At 41.9% G+C, this 27,074-nt stretch overlaps 5 protein-coding genes across 6 annotated transcripts; 1 reads left to right on the forward strand and 4 right to left on the reverse strand.

Annotated features, from left to right (window-relative positions):
- Nucleotides 1-4: 4 nt before the first annotated feature.
- On the reverse strand, nucleotides 5-7,820 carry gucy2cb (guanylate cyclase 2Cb). Its single transcript, XM_061264438.1, is given in 26 exon segments — nucleotides 5-235; nucleotides 302-378; nucleotides 440-534; nucleotides 693-791; nucleotides 1,175-1,349; nucleotides 1,406-1,598; nucleotides 1,685-1,843; nucleotides 1,925-2,016; nucleotides 2,169-2,245; nucleotides 2,379-2,516; nucleotides 2,587-2,719; nucleotides 2,888-2,974; nucleotides 3,052-3,156; nucleotides 3,225-3,296; nucleotides 3,371-3,424; nucleotides 3,484-3,586; nucleotides 3,656-3,737; nucleotides 3,817-3,925; nucleotides 5,287-5,369; nucleotides 5,488-5,804; nucleotides 5,866-5,968; nucleotides 6,035-6,156; nucleotides 6,317-6,532; nucleotides 6,612-6,679; nucleotides 7,164-7,276; nucleotides 7,367-7,820. Coding segments are annotated over 26 exon segments (3,258 nt in total). The 5' UTR covers nucleotides 7,563-7,820; the 3' UTR covers nucleotides 5-45.
- Nucleotides 7,821-7,931: 111 nt separating this feature from the next.
- Nucleotides 7,932-10,806, reverse strand: csdc2a (cold shock domain containing C2, RNA binding a). The gene is made up of 4 exons (XM_061264427.1): nucleotides 10,646-10,806; nucleotides 9,387-9,624; nucleotides 9,122-9,244; nucleotides 7,932-9,032 (listed from the first exon to the last, which is right to left on the reverse strand). Exons 2-4 carry the CDS (start codon nucleotides 9,575-9,577, stop codon nucleotides 8,870-8,872), a joined length of 477 nt encoding a protein of 158 aa, XP_061120411.1. The 5' UTR covers nucleotides 9,578-9,624; nucleotides 10,646-10,806; the 3' UTR covers nucleotides 7,932-8,869.
- A 312-nt stretch (nucleotides 10,807-11,118) lies between these two features.
- On the reverse strand, nucleotides 11,119-16,456 carry aco2 (aconitase 2, mitochondrial). Its single transcript, XM_061264387.1, has 17 exons — nucleotides 16,378-16,456; nucleotides 15,531-15,673; nucleotides 15,114-15,372; nucleotides 14,943-15,035; nucleotides 14,715-14,873; nucleotides 14,479-14,629; nucleotides 14,249-14,353; nucleotides 14,066-14,157; nucleotides 13,718-13,823; nucleotides 13,483-13,640; nucleotides 13,340-13,413; nucleotides 13,155-13,266; nucleotides 12,795-13,073; nucleotides 12,512-12,703; nucleotides 12,314-12,446; nucleotides 12,118-12,239; nucleotides 11,119-11,917 (listed from the first exon to the last, which is right to left on the reverse strand). The coding sequence occupies exons 1-17, from the start codon at nucleotides 16,438-16,440 to the stop codon at nucleotides 11,783-11,785; spliced, it is 2,376 nt and encodes a 791-aa protein (XP_061120371.1). The 5' UTR covers nucleotides 16,441-16,456; the 3' UTR covers nucleotides 11,119-11,782.
- A 392-nt stretch (nucleotides 16,457-16,848) lies between these two features.
- phf5a (PHD finger protein 5A) lies at nucleotides 16,849-17,966 on the forward strand. The gene is made up of 4 exons (XM_061264437.1): nucleotides 16,849-16,983; nucleotides 17,264-17,287; nucleotides 17,496-17,662; nucleotides 17,748-17,966. Exons 1-4 carry the CDS (start codon nucleotides 16,932-16,934, stop codon nucleotides 17,835-17,837), a joined length of 333 nt encoding a protein of 110 aa, XP_061120421.1. The 5' UTR covers nucleotides 16,849-16,931; the 3' UTR covers nucleotides 17,838-17,966.
- Nucleotides 17,967-18,094: 128 nt separating this feature from the next.
- tefa (TEF transcription factor, PAR bZIP family member a) lies at nucleotides 18,095-26,844 on the reverse strand. Of its 2 annotated transcripts, XM_061264422.1 has the most exons (6): nucleotides 26,686-26,844; nucleotides 23,171-23,245; nucleotides 20,464-20,805; nucleotides 20,171-20,385; nucleotides 19,423-19,634; nucleotides 18,095-19,209 (listed from the first exon to the last, which is right to left on the reverse strand). In XM_061264422.1, exons 1-6 carry the CDS (start codon nucleotides 26,687-26,689, stop codon nucleotides 19,188-19,190), a joined length of 870 nt encoding a protein of 289 aa, XP_061120406.1. In that variant the 5' UTR covers nucleotides 26,690-26,844; the 3' UTR covers nucleotides 18,095-19,187. The 2 variants fall into 2 exon arrangements, with proteins under 2 accessions (XP_061120406.1, XP_061120405.1); XM_061264421.1 differs by lacking the exons at nucleotides 23,171-23,245; nucleotides 26,686-26,844 and adding an exon at nucleotides 21,302-21,608.
- Between the last annotated feature and the right edge of the window lie 230 nt (nucleotides 26,845-27,074).

Here is a 27,074-nt window from a genome sequence, read left to right on the forward strand (position 1 = left end):
TCAATTTTGTACGTACATATTGAAAAGTCTTCTCCAGTGTTGGTCCTAGAGGAAGGTGCTCAGGGTGTTATCCACAGTGGCCAGATGCAAATATTCTGGAGGTTCCACCTCAGAACATCGCCCCTTATCCGCGTCCTCGCCACGACCCCTTCGGCGCACGGAGCCTCTGGAACGCCGCTCCAGACATGCCAGGATCATGTGGGCGAGGTCCTGCTGAAGCCGCTGGAAGTTCTCCCTAAGGAAGTCAAGGTTAATATCCAATTGCCATTTTTTTTTTTTTGCAGGTTTAAGATTTACATACGTTGTGGGTGGAGTCGGGAGGTCGTAGTCTGCACCCGTCTCACCCGTCAACCAGTATGTTGTCTCTGTTCCTTTACCCTGAGAAAACAAAAATGGTTGCCCTACTCCAGAAGTGAACTTTCTGAGGCTCCTCCATTACCTTGAGATATGTTTCCCCTCTGTACTCATACTCAAACTTGCAGTCTGTCCTGGTTAGGATATTAATAGTCGGCTGACTGACGTGAATCCGCAGGGCTGCGGTGCAAAATGTCACAATCATTTCATTAGCGTGACCATGAGGATGCTCTAATTGCACATAAATAATTACAAACGTCACAGGGCAGGAGCTGACTGGCACGCTGGGTTAATGGCGAAATAAATCAGTTTGCTCATTAAAGAACGTGCTCACTCACGGTGGCCTGTAGACTCCATTCGAGACGCCGTGTTGACCGTGTCTCCGAATAAACAATATCTGGGCATCTTTACGCCGACCACACCTGCTGCACACAGACCTGAAACACAAATAAATTGACAGATTAGAATTATACATAAATAATCAAAAATAATAATCAATAATACAGTAATCCCTCGTTTATCGCGGATCATTTGTTCCAAAAAAACCCTACGATAAGTGAAATCCGCCAAGTACGGTCACCAACAAGAAGTACTGGGAAGGCTAATGAGTTAGCGGAAAGATGCTAATTAAATTAAATTAAATTAAATTAAATTAAATTAAATTAAATTAAATTAAATTAAATTAAATTAAATTAAATTAAATTAAATTAAATTAAATTAAATTAAATTAAATTAAATTAAATTAAATTAAATTAAATTAAATTAAATTAAATTAATAATTTTCAGCCAACTGTGGAATTTAGAGCTAAAAATGGTCTACCTGAGTGCACACCGATGCGTATCCACACGGGGATGCCGGGCAGATGTCTGAGCTGGAAGTTACCCATGAAGGTCAAAATGTCCAAGGCCATGCGGCAGATATCCACCGCATGTCTATTGCCATTCCGGTTTGGAAGTCCGGAAGCCACCATGTAGGCATCACCGATTGTTTCCACCTGAGAATCAGAGCTATATCAACTCTAGGTCCAGAAAATATGAGGCAGAATTGTACCTTGTAGACATCGTGGTGGTCCAAGATGCTGTCAAAGCCCTTGTAGATGTCGTTGAGCATGTCTACCACCTCCATGGGCGTGCTGTACTGGCATAGCGTGGTGAAGCCCACGATGTCGCTGAAATAAATAGTCACCTCGTCGTACAGCTCCGGCTCCACGACCCCGCTCTCCTTCAAGCTCTTCACCACAGTACTGCAGACACAAAACATGGGAAGAAGTTCTTGTTTAGCCACCATTTTCAGGTCAATGCTTCAAATGTAACTTTGATTTGAACAAACCGTGGAAGAAGCATAAAGTTGAGGCAATCCGCCCGGTCCCTCTCCATTTTATAAAGAGCCGTTCTCTCTCCAACCAGGTGCTCCAGGTTCTTGGAATACATCTGCAACCGACGTATCATGTTGTCCATGTAGCTCTCGTTGTCTTTGTTGTGTATTTTACTAGCGGGGGATAAAAAAAAAAAGAGAAATAACATTAAAGCATTGATCGTCATGTAATAATGCAACAAACGTGACAATTACCTGATGATTTTTCCCAAGCAGCTTTCAATCTTTTTGAAATCTGGCCTTTTTTCAGCATCCTCGTCCCAACAACTTTTTATTAATATGTATACCTAGAGGGGTATATTGAGGACAAAAAAAAAAAAGAGTGTTGATAGGCAATCAGGTAAAGGCAATAAATAGTTTTAATATTACTTTTAAAATGTATGTTGCAATAATTATGTAATTTTTGTGTATGGTGCAATTTGCAATAGCGGCCTCATACCTCAAGTTCTTTCTCTGTAGCTGTGTCAAAGTCCAGATCAGGTCTGAAGTAGGACATGATGACCCTGGATAACTTTTCTGAGCACACACACACACACACAATTTGTGTAACATAAAAGTAAATGTAAAAAAAATGATAATAATAAAAAAACAATAAAATAAATAATTGGATAAAATAGAATTAAAATAAAATAACATGTTTGTGATTCACCTGCACGGTTAGAGCAGCATTCCGTGTAGAAGGTTGATTTCCTCAGAACGATCTCCTGAGCGATGATGGCGAAACTGTATACGTCTCCTTTCTGCGAGGTGCCCTGTTTCCTCAAGTGCTCAGGCGCCGTCCACAAGTCTAAGTGGAGACACAAAAGAGATCATCGAAATGGCCTGACAATCAATTCAATGATGCATTGCATTTGTACCTCTGCCGGGCTTGAGGAAAGAATTGCAGCCAAAATCTGTGATCTTCACCACCATGCGGTTGTCCACCACGCAGTTGGTGGACTTGAGGCGCCCATGCACTTGGATGTCACTGGCATGGAGGTAGGACATACCCTGTACAGACACACATTGGAAAATTGGAAAAGCCTAATCAAGCTTTGGCGCCCTCTACTGGGGGACAATGGCATTGCAATACCATTTTGCCTCTTGAAATGACCATTTTAATTTGGACTAAAGTCGTGCTGTTTTTTTTATGAGTCTCAATCGTCATTAGTGTGTCACCTTAACGATGTCATACATGACGGAGATCTTGAACTCCCAGTCCATGAACGTCTCCTCTGGATAAGACACCTTGTCATTCAGCACATACTGGATGCAGTGAAGAATAGAAGCTTGTTATTTAATTAAATACACTCAGCTTTAAGGTTTGATATTTTCATACACACCCTGAGCGACCCTCGTTCACCATACTCAAAGACCCCAAACACGCCCTGATCAAACTTCACCGTGCCGTAGAACTTGGTGAGATTATAATAGTCGATTTGCAGGAGCTGCAGATCAAAATGGGTCGATTTTATTCAAAATAGAAAATTTGCACACCCACTTGCGCGTGCCTCACCGCATGAAGTTCCACTTTTTGTGTCTCGTTGAAGTTCCCATCCGAGTGATTGAGCTCCTTCAGGATGACAACCTGAAAAATGAGCAATGGCACCTCCGATCAATAATATATCATAAACACAAGAAGTAGTTCGCTTGTTCGTCTACCTTCTTATCATAGAGCGCACGGCGGATCTTAAAATCCTTTTTTTTCTCTTCGATCTGAAAAGAGATGATTGTGAAGGGCAATTTTATTTATTTTTTTTATTTTTATTTCATACCTTCAGATAGACTTCATTGAGCGTGTTGTCCTCCAGCAGCGTGACAAGATCAGAGGGGATGTGGGAGATGGACAACCGCAAAAGACGATCTCTCCTGTTCTGTCTGCAATCAAATATCTACAGGTCAATACCAATAAATGATCAAATCAATTTAGAATAATTCAAAATAAACCTGTAGAAGATGAAAGCAATGGCCACCACCACCACCACAATCACACCCAAAACAACCACAACGGTATCAAGCGACGGTGGCTCTGGAGGAAGAACGAGTTTCTATTTTAAATAATATGCTCAAATTCTAAAGTGTGCAAATATAAAATCCACTGACCCTACCTTCATCTGGCTTGAAATTTGGAAGTCTTTCCCCCCAGACAAAGGAGGGATTGTCATCAAGCAGCATGGTCAGGCTGTGCTCCGTGTCAAACTCGAATAAAGTACGATACTGTAGGGGGGGGGGGTTCAAGTATAGATTTTGACATATTTAGAAAAAAAAAACAATACCGTTTTTTTCCATGTATAGTGCGCCCCCATGTATAGTACGCACCCCTAACAATGGCATGCTGATGCTGGAAAAAAGCTTGTACCCATGTATAATACGCACCCAATTTTTATGAATTTTTTTTAATTTTTTTTTAATTTTTTTTTTTTTTTTTTTTTTTTTAAGTCCCAAAGATCGTCACACACGCAGGGAGGCAATGGGTCCCATTTTTAAAGTCTTTGGTATGGTCTTAACTAGGCTGGATGTCATTTTTTTTGTTGGCGTTGATTTCTCCGACTGCCCCTAAACGCACCACCGCGCTCCGTGCGCACACGGCGGCTCTGTATGGGAGAGACGTTGAAGAGGAATAAAAACACCCTTGGAAACCAAAACTTGCCCCTCGTCGTGACTCGGAGCCGCAACAAATGTTTCGGATTTGTGTAGGGTACATTGTGGCAGACGGCAAACTAGCAGGTGATCGAGCGAGCGTCTGATACAAGAGCATTGCGGTCGTATGGAGCGTGTTTGAAATGAACAGCAGAGACGAAAGGAACAAGGCAAAGTGTTGTGAAATAAAATATTACCTGTAATACGCATTTTGTTATTTGCTGATTGAAACTGCTAATTAAACTGTGAATTGAAACTAATAGGTGGAGAACTGAACTCTCGCTCTTTATATAGCTGACGTGTCTTGCGCAACCGTTCTGCGCATCTGTAATGGCGGCCTCCGTATGACGTCCGGTCCGCGATGGAGATTAAAAAACAAACAATATTTGACAATAACACACCATCGAGGATTGCACCATCGCATCAAACGATGTGTCGTCAATTATGAATTTTACTAAGTGTGTTGGGCAGGATGGCTGAATGCGATGCGCGATTGACAACAAACAAGAAGAAAGGTGAGTTTTATTTCGGGGGAGATTTGTCATGTCTCGTCCCCAGTTTTGCTATGTGTCTAGGTTGCCATAGTTTCTGTTCGTGTCACCCCGCTCTTCCTGTGTCACCTCAATCGATGTAACGTGTTTTGTATTTAAGTCCTGTCTGCCCCTCGCTCACCGTTGGATCATTGCATGTGTTACTGTCATTCTGTTCCTGTCTTTGGTAATGTCACCCTGTCTTTTTGTTCCACGACTTTGTCGGTCAGTCCTGTTGTTGGTTTTGTTGTACCATGACTTTATTTAAAAAAAAAAAAAAAAAAAAAAAAAATTAAAAAAAAAAAAATTTTTTTTTTTTTTCTTTGTACCCATGTATAATACGCACCCCAGATTTTAGGACAATAAATTAGTAAAATATTGCGCACTATACACGGAAAAAAACGGTACCTTGTAATCATTAGTGGTGTAAATGACAGAGAGATTAACATCTCTATCTCCCTGCTCGTCCAGCCGATAATTCCCAGCGATGCCTGCACAAGAGGACAGAGTATGTTGCCACGGTAACCAATTGTTATGTCAGTGAAAATGATTGACAGGCTTCTTTTACTGTCCATCATAAGAATGATTCGATTAAATCGGGTCGCTTACCGTCAAACGAGGTGTTCCGAAGGTATTGCACGGTAACGTAAGGCATCTGATGAGCTCCCAAGTGAGGTTTTGCGATTATTTCCCGAATCACCCGACTGACCAGTATCACCGCGTCGTGGTATGCAGCCATGTAGTCGTTCATCTATTTCAAAATGACAAATGATTGTGATGTGATCGATTTCCAAATAATCAATCGAATTACCGTGTTGTTGCTTTTCAGGTCCGAGTTGATCGTATAATTCCTGGTGTTGGGCATGGTGAGTACCAGAACATTCTTCATAGCTGGATGAGACGTAGTGTTGATGTAGTATTGATCACTGTGGAAATAATTTTTCATTTTAAATTCAGCCTGTGCATCCACATTGACCAAGTACTGACTTGTAGAGATCGATTAGGATGAAGAGAATCTCATTGCTGTCTGCTTCTGCTGAGAGATTCTTCATCTCCACGACATCCTTCACAGAGCCGCACATGATGAATACTGCAAATGGAAATGATCAGTCTCTTTAAAGTCAGTGTGACTCTGTTTGTTCCAGTGAAGACTTACAGTTGCTTGTCCGGTTCCTGTGCGAAGAAAGGACTGTTTTGAGGTCCTCTGGTTTGCGCAACATCGTTCTTTTCACCTTCTGAGCAAACATGTGAGGGGCTGATTCCAGTGCATTTATATACCTGGGGAAAATGACATAACTCCAATCATGCATATTACAGGACATCAGTTTTGTAAAACTGACTGAAAAAAAATCCTGATTCCTTTTTAAAGAGGATCGAGTACAGAGCCCTGAGGTACACCGTAAATATTCCAAAGCACAGATACTTTGCGGTCTCTCACCAAAAGCAATCCTCTGTGTGTGTAGGTAACTTATACACATAAGCTGTCTCCCACACAGGTTTGATTGCGTTATCGTCTTTCCAGAAGTGGACAAAAAAATCGGTGATTTTACGAGCAGGCGGCAGGAGGCGCTGCAGGTTGAGCGTGTTGTCACAGGCGGGTCCAAAGCTGCCGGCCGAGATGATGGGCGTGCTTAATTTGAGACCTTTCTCAGCACTGAGTGAAAGAGGGTATCAATCAAAATTAGGACACAGATGAGGAACATCCTTGGTGAGATGTTCGGAGATGCACTTACTCAACCAAAGGGTAAGTGGCGTATGTGCAAGTGGGGCCGAGCACAGCACAGCCCAGGCTATGTGAATGCTGCGGAGAAATTACACCATCACCTCATATGCTTCAAATATTTATGTCAAAAGTCTACACACCCCTGTTCAAAATAAAGTAACCTAAATAATTTAAAAACATTTCCCAACATTATTAATCCGTTCAATACTCAATTGAAAAATGAGAGTATAAATTAAAACAACGTGTGCTAGCAAAAGTGTGCACACCCTCTTCACAATGTCACAGGCTTTTTTGACATTTTTATGCTTCCATATCTGACTTGTTGACTATATTGACTGATTAGAATTTTCCGACTGGGGGATAGTTCCTGTTTGCTTACGTCAGAGATTGACAAAGTCGGACAAGACTATCTAACTGGGGTATGATAAAACTATCAGAGATAGTTATACTCATAAATGAATCAAATCTGAGGTGCCCTACAAATATATAAAAGAGAATGACTCTTGGAATTACTCTTATTTGTTAAATAGAAAATACTAATATGATTTACAGATGTACTCACCATAAGGTATTTTAATTTGGACACTCCTTCACACGCGCTACTGTGGCAGCCTCTTTGTCGATAGTAGGTTGTGTTGAAACCACCAAAAGTCACCGTGAGATTGAATGTAGTGTCTTTAATATGTTGGGTGGGAACAGAGAAAACATGAGGCTCCTCAGTCTTATTGTTGAATATCTAAATAGATATTTCAAATGGGTTCTTACTGTTTTCTTGCACCGACTCGAACGCCAAGGCCTTCAGTATTTGTCCCCCGACAAACTTTAAGCTCCAGGGAGACTCTTCATCATCCAGAAGGATCACACTCATGGAGACGCCTCTTAAACACTGTCTGATTCCTTGATGTGATCCCATGAGGGTCAGAAAAATGAACAAGCACAAGGACCATCTCCAAGAAGCCATTTCCGCTGGATTTAGCCTCTTAGATTGGAAGAAAAGAATCCATGAAGGAGTTGGGTCTTCAGTTTTGGTATGTTCTACAAACTGTAAAAAAGAAAAGGCATCGAAAATCCAGCAACTGACCTCTTCATTTGCGTTTGTGTGTCTCGAGGAAAAAAAAAAAAACACTTCTCTGTCTCTCACCTCCACTTTACACGCAGCAACTAGTTAATATACAACCAGCAGAAGGCCATATAACTTGGTCTATTGTCATGCCAAGGTCTGCGTAAATTATGAACATAAACAGGGGCACATCGGAGATAAGCGTGGAAGCACTGTGGTTAAAGAATAAAGAAGATGAAAAAAAAGGAATGATGAAAATAGTCACCGCAATTTAATCTCTCCATTTATTTCCAACATGTTATCGCACACGTGTTATCCAAGTGTCAAAAGACACAATCACAGTGATAAGACACAAATGGAAAAAAAAAAGGGCTTTTGACTTTTATAACACAGCCAAGTGAGAATCAACACATTCTGCTAGAAATTCCGACCGACTGCATCGTGGAACATTTTCTACTCAACATTTAGTGAAGAGCTGCTAAAACAGCAAAAGTTGTGAAATATTCATAACGATAGATTAGGTAGTAATTAGTCTTAATGCCGATTAATTCAGTGCAATAATCCAAAAGGCTTAACGTTGCTCAAAGACGTAAAAAGGCAGCCTTTAAAGAGTAACAAAATAAATAAGTTAATAAATAATAAATAGTCATTGACTATCCTGTCATCTTTTCTCATGTCACCCTTTTCCTTTCCCTCACATGGTCAGGTAATTCCGTCCTTTCCCGTTCGATATGTTTCTATTTATAGTGTTTGTCATTCAAATATTTACTTAAATAATTACATCTTAAGCCCAATAAAATAGAGTGCATCATCGCATAAGAATATGTTGTGGCTCATATTTTTGGTTTTCATTGAATCGTTCCAGAATGGCACCTCAACTTTAAGCAGACCTACAATTGAAATGAATGTATTGTACTGCCCCCTGGTGGCCAAAGTACAATATCATTGGGCATTGATGCTTGAAATGATGCTGTATTTTATTTATAATGTTATTAATGCGTTTTTATGACTATAATAATTCGCTTCCTCATTCGAAAATCAAAATATTTTTTGGGTGGGACGGAAACTGAATTCATTGTGTTTCCATTCAGTTCAATTGTGATTTTCTTTCTACCTGCTGCGACTCCACCGTCTCGACCTTCACCTCTACCTGTCATGCTCCTCTCACCGATCCTCAAATTTTTCCAGTCCAACCCTCCTCCAAAGATCTAGGAGCTGATGAGCTGACCCGACCAAGTCTCGTGCTTGCTTCCCGGCTTCAGGTGGGTTATCACTACCTCCACCGCCTGGATCTTCTGCATCTTGGGCGGGATGGGGCACACCTTGTACGTCACCTCATCCCCTTCCATCGGCACATACTCACCTTCAATGCTGTCAGAGAGGGCACGATTTGATTAAGATGCGAGTGGATTGATATAGCAAAATAAAAGTACTTTGGATGAACGGATGTCTTCACTCACTCTGAGACGTGGACATAGATGTCTTCTCCTCCATGAACGGGCCGAATGAATCCGTGGCCTTGCGAGCGGGAGAAGTTTTTGCACACGCCCTTAAACACGTGACCCGATTTAGCTCGTACTGTCCTGCACACATCCAGGATGGAGACAAGTGAGGAAATTTGTGGACTACAGCACTAATTAAGTCAACTTACTGTATGATCACCTTACTGGACCTTCTCAAACTTTTTGCATAACTTACTTTTCTCCAGAGGAAAAAAAAACTTACGCCGAATACGTGCGAGTGCGTTTGGTGGGCAGTGGGCTGGGCAGTTCTCCTCCAGGTTGTGGGGGCTTCCTCTCTCGCTCCCAAACCCTGCTTCCCTCCCGCAGGAAGGGGAAGGAGATCCGAAGCGGGGTGGGAGGAGAGGCCAGAGGCGGCGAGGGGCCCGTCGGTGACGAGGGGTCTTTGTCGGACATGTTGTGTGACGCGCAGGTTAAGGCCTATGCATGGTAGGCAGGAATGACTGAAGTAGGACAAAGAAAGACAAGCGGTTAATAAAAAAGGTACCCCAATAATCGGCCCTAACAAATTACATAATGATTATATTATTTGGCAATTGATAACTAGTTTGGAACAAAAGAGAAGAAAAAAAACATGGCAATCAAATTTGATTAATTCTCAAATTTGTCATGTGCAGTAAATGTCGAACAATCGATTATCTTCAAAGCAGATGGCACGCACACTCACTGTTAGCTGCCCCAGTTTGATAAGTAATGTAAATAATTGAACAACCTGACCCTCAACTCTTTTTATTAGCAAGCTTATTAAGGTCGCGGAGAAGTGAGTCGACGTTTTCTTCTGTTGCTTGTCATGGCCCTGACTATGGAGGAGCAAAACTGGTAAAATTAAACATAAATCAAATTGAGAATAAAAACAAACATAAAAATGTCTTTTTTTTTTAAATATATATGCAAATAAGAATAACAAAAAAATACACATGTAGTAAAAATAAAAATAAAACAACCTCAAAATGTTTTATTTTTTAATGACGGGTTCCTCATATTCCATCATCATCATGCCAGATAACAGAAGCTGAAAAGCAAGCAAGTGTCTGGCTGGGTGGAGGAAACACAGACGAGGCCAAAAAAAAAAAATCTCTTCAGCTTCCTCCCTTGAGAAAGAAAGCATGTCATTGTAGTTGTCTGTTCATTGGTATGGAAGACACGTCAACACTCTCATACACGCACTTGAAACTTCCAACTAGGAGCCCTCATACCATAGCCCCATATGTCTTGCACGGTTTAAATAATTTACACCATTAAACCCCTTCAGGCCTTTTATTTCTAGAACATTCTCTGTGCCACTTTCCCCATCACACAAATAGATAATTATATTGAACAGAAGCAAAAACCGCATATTAAAATTGTGCAGGTTGTTTTACGAGTAGTGACGTAACAAAAGCGACAATTCCGAGAAATCCGGAATGTCTTCCGCCCATTATTATTATCTTGCAGCAACCGGGTTGATGCAATTGTCGCACTTACCATCACAAGCGATCGGATGTCAATCAAAGGCGCTGCACAGACGTCATTTAGAAAGTCCGACCACAGTGGACAGACGCGCCGAGGCGGTCAAAGTCCGTGTTTTTGTGTTTTGGAGTGTGTGTGGATGCGACTCACGCAGCTGGAGCAGACCAAAATGGGAGAAGGGAGGGGAGGATTGATAAAAGGGGGTGGGGGTTAAAAAAAAATATATATATATATATTCACCATTACACTCACACAAAACTCCGCAATGTGCAATACATTTTTTTTTTTTTTTAAATGTTTATTGTTGTATTCGCATGTAATGCTGCATACTGACGTTCAAAATCGGCCCGAGTTCCCTCTTGGACACTTCACATTCCAAATCATGCACACACATTTTCCAATTTCCCCCTTCTTCATGAAAAAGGCGGACAAAATATTGGAACCTCTTTTCATTATGCACACAAATAGAATCACACAAATACAAACAATGAAGTGAGATCTGTCACAATTTATTCTACAACCCATTCTGAGCTTCTAAACGCAAATCATATAGACAAGAGAGCAGATAGCCATATCATGTTTAAACATGACTACTAATGATTTAGTTATTTGCCATTATGGACATATTATAATAAAATCAGCTTAATTTGATGATTCTATTTTTACATACATACATAATTTAGTGGTAACAGTGATAACGTGAGTTCCTAAGCCCTTAGGAACCTTTCCATGTTGAATAAATCTGGAAAATAAATATCAGAATTGTTGTGTTGGCATAAACTGTTCTGCACACACACACACGCATGAAATAACACGGGGTGTGCAACACCACAGAAAACTGGTTGAACCTAATCGAGCTGGAGAAGGTCCTGTGTTCACGTTCTGACCCATTATGAGAATACTGGAAACATTAGGGAGCGGTCACATGTGAGTTCAAAGCTTAACGGGGCAGAGTGTCCATTGTACATAATGTGCGTCACACACATAACAATGTTATGTTGGAAAAACAAGAATCATGACTACTATCATTTGATTGGACACGCGTGTGACATGTCAGGATGTCAGTTCGATGCAGATCATGAAACCATCTTTACGTATTCCTTCACGACCACCGCCGTCGACCCCCCCCCCCCCCTTTCCATGTTTCATCCCTTAGTGCTGTAGCTCCTTCATCCTGTTGAGAGCCGACCCGGACTTGAACCATTCGATTTGCGTTTCGTTGAAGCTGTGGTTGAGTTCCAGAACGTCTTCGCTGCCGTCGCTGTGCTTCACCACGGCTTTCAAAGGCTGAAAAGGAAAACAAAAGTCTTGGTAGTAATCCTGCATTCAAAGTGGTCTTTTAGGAATTAATGCAAAATTGAGGTATTATTAAAACTGCGCCCTCCTGTGGTAAAAGAAGGAATCACTGACTTAAAGATAACATTGAATGAAGCTTTATAAGTATTTTTTAGATGGCACTTGATGTAAATGCAAATGTAGCCACTAACCTTTCCGGGAGCAAAGGTTTCGAGTCCTTTTATGGAGATCTTGTCATCGGGGCAGATTTTATCATAATCTGACGGGTTGCTGAAGGTCAGAGGCAGCAGGCCCTGCTTCTTAAGATTTGTTTCTACAAAGGATGGAAATTGTCAGCCAAGTGGAGGGGTGTGTGAAAAAGCTGTGCATCAAATTGCCGTGCTGTACCGTGGATTCTAGCGAAGCTCTTTACAATAATAGCTCTTCCTCCAAGATGTCTAGGCTCCAGTGCGGCGTGCTCTCTGCTGGAGCCCTCGCCGTAGTTGTCATCTCCCACCACCACCCACGACACATTGTTGGCCTGCGCAAAACGCCAACACATCGTCCTTGTCCTTCAAGAAGAAAAAAAATGCTGGAAGTCCTCACCTTGTAGTGACGGGCCACATCGGGCACACCTCCGTACTCCCCCGTCAGGTAGTTCTTCACCGAGTTGATGGCGTCGTTCTCACTGTTGACGGCACCGATCAGCATGTTGTTGGAGATGTTGTCCAAGTGGCCTCGGAACTTCAGCCAAGGGCCGGCGGCGCTGATGTGATCTGTGGTGCACTTTCCCTTCACCTGCAACACAACATCTTCCTTTAATGGTATCATAATAATAAAAAATAAAAAATAAGGTTGTCCGCAGCTTGCTCAAGCATGACAATCTGACCTTGATGAGAACCCTGAGGTCCTGCAGGTCTTTGCCACTCCACTGGTCAAAGGGCTCCAGCAACTGCAGTCGGTTGCTCTGAGGGCTGACGTCCACCCTGAGGCTGGTGCCGTCAGCAGGTGGGTGCTGGTAGGTGTCCTGACCCGGGTCAAAGTCTCTGGCGGGGAGTTCGTCTCCGGTCGGGGGCACTAACTTGAATTTCTCACCGTTGGCGGCTGTCAGGTAGTCGGTCTCAGGGTTGAAGTTGAGAGTCCCGGCGATTGCCAACGCTGTGACAATCTAAAAGGAAATGAAAAAGTGGATTTTTTTTCTTTTTAATCTAGCAATCAAATAACACACTCGAGCTTTGAGTGACCTTACCTCAGGGGATGTAACAAAGGCGTGTGTTGCAGGGTTTGCATCATTCCTAGCTGTGAAGTTCCTGTTGAATGAGGTGACGATGGTGTTCTTCTCGCCTTTTTTCACATCCCGTCTTCATACAAACAAAGAGTGTTAGCGCCAAAAGGACCAAGTGTTAAGGATTTCCCAGCAGGGTTTCATCCCACCTGTCCCACTGTCCGATGCAGGGTCCGCAAGCGTTGGCCAAGACTACACCTCCAACGTCACCAAGGATCTTGGACTGTATAAAAAGAATCATTTTAGATTACAATCTTAAACAGCCATTTTTTTTTCCTGTAGCACCACTCACGTAACCATCTCGTTCAATGGTAGCCCGGATCTGCTCTGACCCGGGTGTAACTGTGAATTGAGCTTTGCATTTCAGGCCTTTGTCCAAAGCCTGCTTTGCCACAGAGGCGGCGCGGCCCATGTCCTCGTAGCTGGAGTTGGTGCAGCTGCCGATCAGACCTAATAGGAACAGAAAAGCAGATTTTTTTTTGCTAAATCTTATAAACATGCGAGGAAACAAATGAAGGATTTCTTACCGACTTTAACCTCAAGTGGCCAGCCGTTCTTCTCAGCCACGGCACCGACGTCAGACACTGGGTGAGCCAGGTCGGGGGTGAATGGACCGTTGATGTGGGGCTTTAGCTGCCAAAATAATAAATAGATAGGCACATTTACAACGGAGCTGAAAGGAATGTGTGTTTTATTTGATTTGCGTGATTTTTTCTAACTTTATTCAGCTTTCTATATCAAATATTTTTATGAATAAATTCAGAAATTAATTTTCAAAGTCTGATTTTGTCACTTTATAAAGCACATTTATCTAGTGAAATTCTTAGTCATTTGAGGGATGCAAATGTATCATGATGTTCAAAATGGAGACTGACCTCATCGAGATTGATCTCGATGTCCTGGTCGTACTCGCAGCCTTGATCCGGCACCAGCAGATCGGCGTACTCATTAGCCAGGGAAGCAATCTCTAAGGAGGATTTATATCTCATCATCTTTGGTGTTACTTTCTGAACTCAAAATGTCAATTCTGTGGCGAATTTTTCTTTTAAATAACATACGTCCACGGCCAGTCTTTTCCATATAGGTCCTCATGCGGTGGTTGTAGGGAAACACGGAAGTTGTAGCGCCGATTTCCGCTCCCATGTTGCAAATGGTGGCCATTCCTATGCACAAACATGAATGACTTTACACAGGATAATTATGTTTCAAAGATGATAAAGTCATCCGAAAAAAAGGCCCACTGTGGTGGGATAAAGAAGCCGGCTTTCTTTTTTTTAAAAAGACACACCAGTGCAAGAAATCGAGTCAACACCAGGCCCGTGGTACTCTACGATAGCTCCGGTGCCGCCTTTCACCGTCAAGATGCCAGCCACCTTCAAAATGACATCTTTTGGGGATGTCCAACCAGAGAGGGAACCAGTCAGCCTCACCCCGATCACCTTCAAAAATGAGTTAGAATGCTATGAAGAGCAGTATTGTGCTTCTTGGACTTCTTTGAATGTGCAGTATAAATGCTTCTCTGACCTTGGGACATTTAAGCTCCCAGGGGATCCCCGCCATGACATCCACAGCATCGGCGCCTCCCACGCCGATGCAGATGGCACCGAGCCCGCCACCATTTGGTGTGTGGGAATCGGTGCCGATGAGCATCACACCTGGATAGGCGTAGTTCTCCAATATGATCTGAACAGATAAAAAATGCCTTAGCGAAAATTGCAAATGTAGTTTTATGTTTACATTCTGATTTATTACCTGATGGATGATTCCAGAACCTGGTTTCCAGAAACCGACTCCATATTTTGCACCAGCACTTGCAAGGAAGTTGTAGACCTCTTCATTCACTTCCTGGTTTGAGATGAGCACCCAGAATGCTTTTCTTTATTCCACTCATTCGAACAGCATATGTGCCGAGCCCAAACTCACCTTGGCCCTGGCCAGATCTTCAGCGCCACCGATCTGGGCTTCGATCAGATGATCACAGTGGATGGTGGAGGGAACCGCCACCTGCGGCAGGCCGCTGCTGATGAACTGGAGCATGGCCATCTGCGCTGTGGCATCTTGCATGGCCACACGGTCAGGACGCAGGCGAAGGTAGGTGCGCCCGCGATCGATTTCCTGGTTATGGGGGTCATCGAGGTGGCCGTACACGATCTTCTCTGACAGCGTGAGAGGTCGGTTGAGTCTGAGTGAGAATATGAGAGCAGGCGTTACCACTTCTCCATGTGTCTAAAGCGGCTTGACAAAAATTGCATATGCTGCTGCGGAATAACTGTGCCAAATGGCAAACAAACAGGAAGTTGGCAGGGCAGCGATGCATGTGAGAAAAATACAGGTAGACACCTTTTTCGCACGACGTCAACATTGGACTGGAGCTTGTCGTAGCTGACGAAGGAGGTAGGCTCAAAGCGACTCATGGACACTTGGGCCTTGGCTCTGTAAGCGGCCGCCACATGCAGGCGCCGTGCGCCATGGCCCAGAGCAAGCTGGGAAAGATGGCAAAGACATTAACATATTGAAAATAAAAGCATATCAATTATAGCATACAAGTTAACGTCACCAGAAATATAACTACATGAGAGGGTAACATTGCAGATTGACTATGAGAGGAAAAGATGCACCTATATTGCAAATTATATATGGACGTGTACTGTCGTTCCATCGACATAGTGTGATTTCTTCCTTGGGGAAAAAAAAACAAAAAACAAAAAAAAAAAAAAAAAAAAAAAAAAAGTCATTTGCCAAACCTGCTGCATTTACGTTTTTCTGATTTGGTACATGCTATGCCATATTAAGTTCATACAGAGTATAAAAAAATGCAATGTACTATAAAATGCAGCCTAACCTTGTGGTTAACCTTGTCAAATCAACTTGATATCTTCGCAAGACATAAAACCAATACAATACCCTTTGTTATATACAATAGTAATAAGTAATAACGTCATAAATCAGTGCAAGGCATGATATAGGGAAAAAGTCAGCGCGATGCAAGTTGTTGCCCTCTGATGAGCGTATAGAGGGACACGATGACCCGGCTAGCTAGCAGCGACCGGCTACCAGCCACAGAATGCGACCCTGAAGGGTTTTGCTCTTACACACACGCACGATAGACGATGATAAGGCAAAATATCAAAATGACAGTCACCACATCCTCAGTGACAGGACGAAAACAAGCAAATGCGTCTCATACCTGAAGTCGCGCGACGGTGAGACAGTAAGTTGCCATTTTGTTCACTGACAAAGATGTGGCCATTCTTAATGACGTCACATATTTTATATGGCAATGGTTGCTAGTCCTTGAAGAACAAAAATACACTGCTATAGGTTCATTCATGCTTGCTTGAAAGTATATCGTTATCATAACATCATTTGCAAATTATTTATGCATTAATTTTAGTAGAGCAGTTTACATGCTTTTAGATAAATTACTGGCAGAAATAAAACGTGGTGATGGTTTTTATGTAGCTGAAAGGATAAACAGGTTTATACTTGTAGTTTTCTGTGGCTACATTTTATTTTGGAAACGACATAAAAATATCCTTTTATTTTTAGTGACAGGAAGAAATACACAAAAATGTGGGTAAAAGGTGCAAGCTTCAAATGTCGCTCAAGTAGCTGCGATTCTTATTTTCTTCTGCAATTCTTATTTTAGACATATGGTGGCGGTAATGTAAAATCTGGGCAATGTGTTTTATGGGTTCAAAGGTGAAAGTTGACTCTACGACCGTAGTACGTTAGCCAACAATGGCAAAGCATCATCCAGATTTAATCTTCTGCAGAAAACAAGCTGGTGTTGGTATGTTTTATATATTGCTACGCCTTATACAGCATCTTTTAAAAAAATAATTCCCCTTACCTGGCCGTTCTTGGCCAAAGTTTAAGACAGCTAATGCTATTTGCTAACAGTTGCGGCATGGACTTCATTGAAACTTAGCGCCTGGTTTAGCGTGATGAAGTCCATGTCTGCAAAATGAACATTATAATATTATTGAATGCACTTTTGCGTATAAAACATATATACGACTAAGTAAAATCAAATGTACAGTTGACTAAATGTTTTTATTGTTATTCTGCAGCAATCGGGAGGCTTTGCGAAAAATGTGAGTATTTTCCCCTTTCTTCTTTGTATCTAATTATCAGTTAAATCTATTTGTGTCTGTTGCACACATTAATAAGTTGACATAATTACATTACTAATTACAATTGCTTTCTCAAATAGTAATACAGTATCTATATTTTTTTAAACTCCTCTTAAACGATAGAGAATTATGCCTAACCAATGCATATCTGTACCTTTTCACTCTCAAGGTGATGGCAAGTGTGTCATTTGTGATTCGTATGTGAGGCCGTGCACCCTGGTCCGAATCTGCGACGAGTGCAACTACGGCTCCTACCAGGGACGTTGCGTCATCTGCGGAGGGCCGGGAGTGTCGGACGCCTACTACTGTAAAGAGTGTACCATCCAGGAGAAAGATGTTAGTTGTCATACATTTCATTTAATCTCTAAGCAACTGGAAAGCGCCACATCCACTGATACTCTGTTGTTCTCTTCTTTCACAGCGAGATGGCTGCCCTAAAATTGTGAATTTAGGAAGCTCAAAAACAGATCTGTTCTATGAGAGGAAGAAGTATGGCTTCAAGAAGAGGTGAAGACACCAGTCTTCATTTTTAGTCAGTCAAATAGTAGTTCTGCCAACTTCTCTTTTATGTTTTTGGCACACACAAAAAAAAATGTGACCTTAATTTGCTACATAATTTCAATAAAAACATTTTTTTTTATTCCTGCCTTTATTTGGGTTTGAATGTTTTAACACTTTGCAAATTGCACACCCTAACAAGTATGTTAAAATCTTGTAGGTTATTGGTGGCTCTCTTGCAGAATATCACGGAAGGACAATAAATCAAAATTCTCTCAACAAGGCTTTATTTATACACGATGTAGTAGTTTATGTAAATGTAACTACACCACTGAAAATGTCAAGATAGTACTTTACAAAGACGTAACTGTAAAGGCAATGCAACCTGAACCGTAGCAGAAAGCATGAAAAGTACAAACAGGTCAGGAAGCCCTGATATTTCACTTATAGGTGATGCTTGAGATCTTGTGAAACTGCACTTGATTATGAATAAGGCTGGAAGTGTTTTGATATATTGAGGTATGTTTTAAGTCCACAAAATTATTATATATATTAACATGTTCCTTGCTAACAAATAATGCCGATGTGGAAGCGGCAGAGAAATTGAACATGAATTAAGAACACTGGAAATGCTTACATAACATTCCTGTACCTAAAGGAAGCACAACAGTTATGGACTAAAACAAAACATTTTTTGACAATAGTTTCAACTTTAACATTTGTGTAGTTTTGAAATGATGAAAAAAAAGGTCAAATAACAAACTTACAAACTATACAAGTTCCGTTTCCTCGAAGATGATCTCCAAGTATCGTTATTTGAACGATACTTTTTTTTTTCTACACATGCAAAACAGGATGCAAAAATGTTGAGCATGGCGTACAAGTACTATTATATGGCAAAAACTATTTACATGACGTGAAATGATGGAGTGTCACACATCCAATCCAGACACACCACACACACTTAAAACCAGGACAATGTATTTCCCTGAATAAATCTCAATATTTTCCAACAGTTTACATTTCTATCCAAAGAAAAAAAATATACATTTTGTTTAACATGAAAAGAAATGGAAGCAACCTGGAAGAATTACCATGCTCCAAAACGACCAATAAATTGAGGTTAAACTATTGCTAAACTAAGCCTTACCTAATGTAATTGATCTAAAAAAAGAGATGTGATAAAGATAAAAAAAAAATCTCTTATATGATAAAAGTACAGAACACGAGAAGCACATCCCTCAAAAATGTTGAATCTTCTGTTCCTCTTCTTCCTCCTCAGATTTAATCTCTTTTTGGCAGTACTAAAACCTCATCATTCGATTTATTTATTCAAACTTGAGTCAAATAATTCAAGCGTAGTTTATACATCTTCTGGCAGCGCACTTGAAAGAGAAGAGAAGAAAGGAGTAAGATGCATCATTTTGTGTTTATGTCATGACTTGGAACCGTTTACGAGGCAACAAATGCCACCCACGCTTTTTTACTTCCCTTCCTGGGCGTTTTTTTTCCTTTTTGATAAACATGGCCAACAAAGATTCCAAGTCGTTGCAGGCTTGTGTCATTCACAATAGTGTAGTGTTTTCCCAGTTCCTTACAATTTTCCAAATTTGACCTCGTACTTCCCCACGATGTTCTTGTAGCTGCCACACTCCTTGCGGAGGTCGGCCACTTCAGTCCTCAGCGCAGAGTTCTCGCGCTCCAGGAACGCCGCTCGCACAGTGATCTGGTTCTCTTTTAGCCTGCGGGCGTCACGTGAGCGCTTGGCAGCCACGTTGTTCTTCTTTCGCCTGTGCCAGTACTTCTCGTCCTGGAAGAACATGCTGTATTCAGTAATTTGGCTACACGTGACCGCATGTAGTTGAAGACTTAAAATTTACCAGATAAAATCATGATAATGTGTCGTGTGATTATGTCAGCAATAAAATGCAATTCTGTGTTTTATTTTTTTATTTTCAACCCAGTTCTCTAAACTGTCATCTAACAAAAATAGCACAAATAGACAATATTTAACATTAATGACTTGTTTGTGTTTTCAAATTCCAATTGGGCAGACTCATTCTTTCCAATTTCCTTTTCAGCAGCATTCTTGGAGAAAATATTTCCTTCCTGTCAACATAGTGGCTAAATTTATGTCAACAAAGAGTCACTCACTGACTGGAAAGAATTGTCGAGTCACTGTGACACATGAAAATGGATTATCTAGGTATGGAACGACCACCTTCTCTGCAATTCACATCAATGTGGCAATAGGCATTGCAAATAATAATAATAATCGATCAATAAACAGTAATTGAGAGGAAAAAAATACACTTTGAAAAGGAACATTTGTTGTGCATTACATACCTTTTGCTCGTCAGGGACATACACTTTCTTGGCTTTCTTAATCATGGGCTGAGGCTTGAGATCTTCATCGGTGAACTTGTGCTTGCGAGGGTCGAACAGTTCGCCCCCCGGTACGCTCGATAGGACCAGGTCGGTGGGGTCCGGCTCGTAGTTGACGTCAACCTGGATGTCGTCGGGATCTATGGGGTCTGGGGTGGCAGGATCTGTTGTTACTTCTGTGGAGAGAAGATCAAGAAGATGTAACGACAACTTTTATGTTTACAACTGTTTATTACTAGAGGTTTCTCACTCACCTGCTGTAACGTCACATGTGATGTCAGTCTCGCTGTTTGTGATGATCACTATTTCTTCATCACCCTTGACCAGCTCGTTGACAGGTGTCAGGGACGCAGGGTCGGTCGGCTTCGACTTGACCCGCTCCGTCTTGACTGTGACCTCTTCTTCGGGTGAGTTGGCGATGCCGTTCTCCATGAGGAACTCCTCCAGGTCCATGTACTCCAAGTGGAAGTTCTCACCGTCGTAGGGAATGGTCTTGTCCCAGATGGCTGGGGTGAGGGCGGCTGATGGCTCCATCCCGCTGCCTCCTCCGCTAAGGTCGGCATCATTGTCCAATCCCAACTTCTCCTTGTCTGTTTCTAATACATTGAAAATTAAGACAGTAAGACTCCATATTAGATATTGTAAATATTTATCGAAAGCATATTTGTGCTCTTGGAGAATCTGTTAGATATATTAAATCTGAATATTAGCATCATTATACTCATGTAGTGTTACTTTGTCCGACAAAATTATGTATTTAAATTACTAACATATTTTTTAGTCTGTGCAAGAGGACAAAAAAAGTCATTTTCGTTTTGAATACGTGAAAACTGGAAACAATCTAAAGGACATAAAGGTCAGCAAGTTCGATGTTAAAATGCTTTTCAACAAATTTGGACATGGCAGCCTGTTGTCAGAGTGAAAATAAAATGTAAAAAGATATTTTAAAGACTTTTTTAAAACCAAGAGAATGAAATGTACATTGTGTCCTATATTAAGCGTCATAATAATAAAAAAAAAACAGGACGTGCATTAATGTTCATTTTTTTAACCCGCCCTATGATTCTAGTCATATTTTACAAGACACCTTACCGTCGTCACCAGCTAAAATATTGGGTGGAGGCATTTCCATAATTTTCTTCAAAACAACCGGGAACGAGGTGGGGGCCCCGGAGGCCGTTTCCAACGTGACGACAATCGGTTCCACCGACATTTTCCCCTGTTGGCGTACTTTACTCGCGTTGAGAAAAAAGGCTCTATCTACTCACTGTCGACTCGAGATAAACTATTTGCTTATTCGGTTATCCGTAAAAATAGAAAACCATCTACAATCCACCCAAGAGCGTTTCTACAAGATAAGGCGAGCCGGACGTTCTGGTAAGCAGAATAAGCCACATCCTATCTTTGCGCTGATTGGTTGGGAATATAAATAAATTAAATATTAATGAGCAACTCTGATTGGGCGGGTCTATGTGAGGAGCCAATGTGAGACGTGGTATCAAATAGCAGATTTGTCATTGGTTGACGGAGTTGTATAGTGCAGAAAAACGTGTCAAGAGGAAAACAACTCATTAAATTCTAATTCAAATGTAGTTTTTTTTAACCATCTGCTACTCATTCATTCTTTAGGAAACTTTAAGAAACTTAGAATTGCATAGCATATGTTGTTTATTGTCGGTAGACCAGGAGCAGCGATCACATGGGAGAACATGTGCAGCAGTCTGCGGTACATGTCAACATACCAATGGTGTCATGCATGTATGGAAGGAGGCGCTGTAGCGCACAGTGAAGGAGCTCTCAAGGTCAACTAGTGCAACATTTCACCAGTTTACAAATACAGTTGCCAGGAAGCACAGTTAAATGGCCAGAGATAACAAAATGTTTCCTATACCTTCCAATCTGCAAACTAAATTAACATCATCCATAATTTATAGCACTTTTGTCCTCATCATGTCCTCAAACTCATATTCACATCTATGAACAATAGAAACTCCATACAGGAAGGCCAAAGCTGAGACTTGAAGCCCAGAACTTAAATTGTGATAACATTCTTTGTGCTGCATTTGTCAGGATAAACAAATATTGGAAATGGGAAGGGAGGGACGTGTTTCTCCAATTTTACTTGAGTCACTGTGACTCTCATTTTGCTGCAAGACAATAACAAGACCAAAGGAGTCAAAAGGTCAAATACAAAAGCCGTGTCATGTACACCACTCTAAACTAGCCTTACAAAGATAAATATGTTAAATAGATCCTGCTATGATGGCGTAGATTAAAACGTAACTTTATTAGCTTGGTAAAGGCAGAACATCTGACCTGATCATAATGCTACTGCAAGTCTTTGCATTATTGTAATTGGGGTCACAATAAAACACAAGCAAGCTGACGATATTATTCAATTTTATCAATCAACTTAGTAATGAAAATGAGCATGAAAATAATCAAAAAGTTAAAAAGTATGTAACATTATTATATTCCACTCATCGGATATACTTTACACACCTTGTTCAATTGAATATGTGTTTATGTTAAAAAATATTCCATACATCCATTATCTGTACCGCTTGAGGTCGCGGGCATGCTGGAGCCTATCCAAGCAGTCATCGGGCAGTAGGCGGGGGACACCCTGTCCTGGTTGCCAGCCAATCACAGGGCAGACAGAGACAAACAACCTTTCACACGCACACTGACACCTCTGGGCAATTTGGAGTGCTCAATCAGCCTACCAAACAGGTTTTTGGGATGTGGGAGGAAACCGGAGTTATGTTCAGAAGTAATCGATCAAATGAATGTTAAATGTGTTTGCATTGAGTTTCTTCGTCTTGAGTATTTCTCGAAAAATATTTTCTTTTTTTTCCGTTCTAAATCAATTTAATGGTATATGCAAAGTAGGCCAACACCATTAGTAGCATAAATAATAGATGGAATGCCATGTTACAGTGCTAAATGGGTTTTACTTACCATTTATGTCAAAGCTTGGTAAAGTAAATGGTGTTTCCAGAAAAGCCCTGAATATCTCTGGTATGTCTGCTGTAGACATGTGTTGTGGCTTTATGCTCTGATACACTGTTGTAGTGTTGTCACTAACCGTGGGTTGCTTACTGGTTGTTTCACCAATAATACACGGAGGCAAGGATGCAGTACAAGTCGATCTTTTACTGCCCGCTCAGTCAACATCTCCCCGACTCTCAATACAGACAGACCACACAGTCGAGCACCGAGTGCTCGATTCCAATCTACCACATCCCTCTTTTCCAACTGAGAAGTAGCTTATCTAGTATCGGTTACCTTAACTCTTTGGTATCAACATTGATCACAATTTCGACATGCATATATCAATTACAAACAAATCATGTTTCAACAACCCTAATGGCTTTCAACAATCTTTTTTTTTTTTTCCTTCCGAACCTATAACATTTTATAACACTTCACGATAAACACAAAACATCCACACTTTAATTTCTCCATCACTTTCTTTCTTAACATTGAGTAACAACATCACTTTGTCATTCAGTGTACCTGGCAGGGCGCCTAGTTGTTTTGTGTTTATCGTGAAGTGTTATAAAATGTTATAGGTTCGGAAGGAAAAAAAAAAAAAGATTGTTGAAAGCCATTAGGGTTGTTGAAACATGATTTGTTTGTAATTGATATATGCATGTCGAAATTGTGATCAATGTTGATACCAAAGAGTTAAGGTAACCGATACTAGATAAGCTACTTCTCAGTTGGTTTGCGCACAATGACCTCCAAAGGTTTGTGATCAGACTGCACTGTTACTGTTCTTCCGTAAACATACTGGTGAAACCTTTTAGCAGCAAACACTATGGCAAGTAACTCTTTCTCGATTTGCGCATATCTTTTTTCAGTGTCCGTGAGCGCTCTTGATGCATAGCACACCGGGTGGCCATCCTGCAGCAGACAGGCTCCCAGCCCATCCTTTGAGGAATCTGCTTGCAGAGTCAGCGGCTGCTTGTGATCGTAGTACCTCAGAACAGGCGCTTGTGTGAGGGTAGACTTCAGCGTCTGTAGTGCTGCGCTGTGGTGTGGGCACCACTGCCATGCTACGTCCTTCTTTAGCAGCTGTCTGAGGGGTGCCGTGAGTGAGGCTTCATTTGGTATGTACTGCGCCAGGAATTTTGTCATTCCCAGCAGGCGTTGGAGACTTTGTTTGTCGTCCGGGGTCGGCATGTCGACAATCGCTTTGATCTTGGCGTCATCAGCCCTCTGTCCTGCTGCCGTGATGATGTGTCCCATATATTTTACTGTGTTCACTTTGAACTGGATTTTGTCTTTGTTAAATTTCACATTGGCAGACTTTGCTCTCTCCATTACTTTCTGCAGGATTTCATCATGTTCTTGCTCTGACGATGCTGCTATAATCATGTCGTCTGCTATGACGTACACACCTGGAATGTCGCCGAAGGTCTCACAATTCTTTTGTTGAAAGACTTCACTGGCCGACTTAATCCCAAATGGTAGCCTGAGGAAGCGAAAGCGTCCCCACGGCGTGTTGAAGGTGCAGAGCTTAGATGATGGCTCATCTAGCTTGATCTGCCAGTACCCATCCTTCTCATCCAAGATGGAGAAGATGGATTTTCCAGCCAGTCTGCTGCGCACATCTTCAGGAGTAGGAATGGAGTAATGCTGGCGCTTGACTGCCTCATTCAGGTTGCAAGGATCCAAACACACCCTCAGCGACCCGTTCTTTTTCTTAGTGGCAACAAGACTGTTCACCCATTCTGTTGGTTCATTCACCGGTGTTATCACTTTTCTGTTTTGTAAGTCTTTGATTGTCACTTTCAGCGCATCCATGATGGAGAGGGGTACATTCCTGCATGCGTGAATCACAGGAGTGACGCTGGGGTCGACGTGTATGTGATGAACTCCAGGAAATTCCCCCAATCCTGTGAATACATCAGCATATCTTAGTAGTAGCTCCTCTTTGGTGGCTGGCGGTTGTTGTTGTTGTGGAGCCTTTGCCGCGTGCGACCCCATCCTCTTCACCAGTTGCAGCTCTTCACAAGCCTCCCCTCCTAGAATTGGCTTGTCTGCTTGGCTACTCACGTGGAAGTCCAGCACAGCCTTGCGTTTAGACGTTCTGCATTCTAAAGATGCAACACCATCTGCTGTCAGGCGTGCCCCTCCAAAAGCTATCAACATAGTCTTTGTTGGACGCAGCTGAACGGGACCTGGTAGCTGCTGGTATAGCTGCCTGGGCAGCACATTAGCGTCAGCACCAGTGTCCAGCTTGAAGTCAATTGCAACACCTCTGATCGTGGCAGTTTCGCGCCATACAGTGTCCTTTGTTTGGTGTGCTGTTTTCTTGGTTCCATTTCCAATCATGCCTATGTATAAACAGTCCATTTCTTTTTCTAAATTGTTTACAGTCTTTGTCTTACAATGGCTATTTTTCTCATAGCCACCCCTACACACCTTTGAAAAGTGGTTATTTTTTCCACATTTATGACACACAGCGCCGTAAGCTGGGCATTGACGAGGCTCGTGCTTGTTTCCGCATTTACGGCACACAGTCATCACCTGCTTCTTGTAGCTTGGTTTGTTCTTGTCCCAGCTGCGTGTTTGCACTCTTGCTCTATTTAACGCATCCACTGAGGCATCATGGACAACAGGTGACGCTTGCATCGCTTGTATTTGTGACTTGGCGAGTTCTGCTGATCTACATGTTTCCATTGCTCTGCGTAAAGTAAGTGCATTATCACGTAACAGTCTCTCTTTCAGATGGGTATCACTAATGCTGAACACCAATTTATCCCTTATCATGTCATCTTCATGTCTTCCAAACTCACAGTTCTTGCTCTTCTGACGTAGTTCTGTGATGAATCTGTCCACCGATATTCCTGATGACATTGTGTGTGACCAAAACTGATGGCGTTCAAAAACAACGTTCTTTTGTGGACTGCAGTAGCCTCTGAATGCTTCCAAAACTTCCTCCATCGTTGCTTCCTCCCCTTCTGGGGTAATGGCAAGTGTATTATACACTTCCAGCGCCTCTTCGCCGACAGTGTGGAGCAGGATGGCAATTTTAACCCCCTCATCTTTATCCACCGCGCCAGAAGCAACCACATAGAGCTGGAAACGCTGCTCCCACCTGCGCCAGTTTTCAGCGAGGTTCCCCGTGATTATCAGCGGAGACGGTGGCCTGAACTGCTCCATGTCGGCTGTGTTAGCTCCCGTTAGCTTGCCGCTTATCTTCGGTCAACACGTGTTGAATACTGTCCTTGACTTACTCCGTAACTCCGTCTTCTGACACCATGTTGTGGCTTTATGCTCTGATACACTGTTGTAGTGTTGTCACTAACCGTGGGTTGCTTACTGGTTGTTTCACCAATAATACACGGAGGCAAGGATGCAGTACAAGTCGATCTTTTACTGCCCGCTCAGTCAACATCTCCCCGACTCTCAATACAGACAGACCACACAGTCGAGCACCGAGTGCTCGATTCCAATCTACCACAACATGATTTTATCCTTTACTTTTGCACAAATAAAGAAACAAAACGATACTTGGCTATAAAATATGAAAATTAAGTGAGCAGAGAAACGTCAGAATCGCTGACAAGTCAGTCACTCAGATCTTCTCTGTAGAAAAATAAAACAGGGGCGGAAAACTGTCAAATTTCACGCGTTACCTAACAGCGGCCGCCCAAAACGTTCACTCACGGCCAATCTGTTCCTTGTGTTTTATCACGTGATAGTCGGAAAGACCGCTGATTGGCTCTTACATATGTCAATCAAACTACAGTGGGCCAATCGCGAATGTGTGTCGATTACTTAAGGAAGAAAAAAAACAAAACATGTTGGTTGCATAAATTGCGTGTGCTTCTTAAACGTAGAGTTGCACAAT

The sequence above is a fragment of the Syngnathus typhle genome, linkage group LG18, assembly GCF_033458585.1.
Source record: "Syngnathus typhle isolate RoL2023-S1 ecotype Sweden linkage group LG18, RoL_Styp_1.0, whole genome shotgun sequence".
In the NCBI taxonomy this organism is placed as follows: domain Eukaryota; kingdom Metazoa; phylum Chordata; class Actinopteri; order Syngnathiformes; family Syngnathidae; genus Syngnathus; species Syngnathus typhle.

Coding starts and splice junctions, on each gene's coding strand:
- csdc2a (XM_061264427.1), bottom strand. CDS start 9,577: ATGTCCGACAAAGACCCCTCGTCACCGACGGGCCCCTCGCCGCCTCTG. Junction 9,245..9,386: donor CGCACTCGCACGTATTCGGC/GTAAGTTTTTTT, acceptor GGATGTGTGCAG/GACAGTACGAGCTAAATCGG. Junction 9,033..9,121: donor ATCTATGTCCACGTCTCAGA/GTGAGTGAAGAC, acceptor CCTCTCTGACAG/CATTGAAGGTGAGTATGTGC.
- aco2 (XM_061264387.1), bottom strand. CDS start 16,440: ATGGCCACATCTTTGTCAGTGAACAAAATGGCAACTTACTGTCTCACC. Junction 14,874..14,942: donor GTTCTGGAATCATCCATCAG/GTAATAAATCAG, acceptor TTATCTGTTCAG/ATCATATTGGAGAACTACGC. Junction 12,240..12,313: donor GAGCTTCGCTAGAATCCACG/GTACAGCACGGC, acceptor CATCCTTTGTAG/AAACAAATCTTAAGAAGCAG.
- phf5a (XM_061264437.1), top strand. CDS start 16,932: ATGGCAAAGCATCATCCAGATTTAATCTTCTGCAGAAAACAAGCTGGT. Junction 16,984..17,263: donor CAGAAAACAAGCTGGTGTTG/GTATGTTTTATA, acceptor GTTATTCTGCAG/CAATCGGGAGGCTTTGCGAA. Junction 17,288..17,495: donor CGGGAGGCTTTGCGAAAAAT/GTGAGTATTTTC, acceptor TTCACTCTCAAG/GTGATGGCAAGTGTGTCATT.
- tefa (XM_061264421.1), bottom strand. CDS start 21,422: ATGTCGGTGGAACCGATTGTCGTCACGTTGGAAACGGCCTCCGGGGCC. Junction 20,386..20,463: donor CACATGTGACGTTACAGCAG/GTGAGTGAGAAA, acceptor TTCTCTCCACAG/AAGTAACAACAGATCCTGCC. Junction 19,210..19,422: donor GAGGTCAAATTTGGAAAATT/GTAAGGAACTGG, acceptor TTCTCTTTCAAG/TGCGCTGCCAGAAGATGTAT.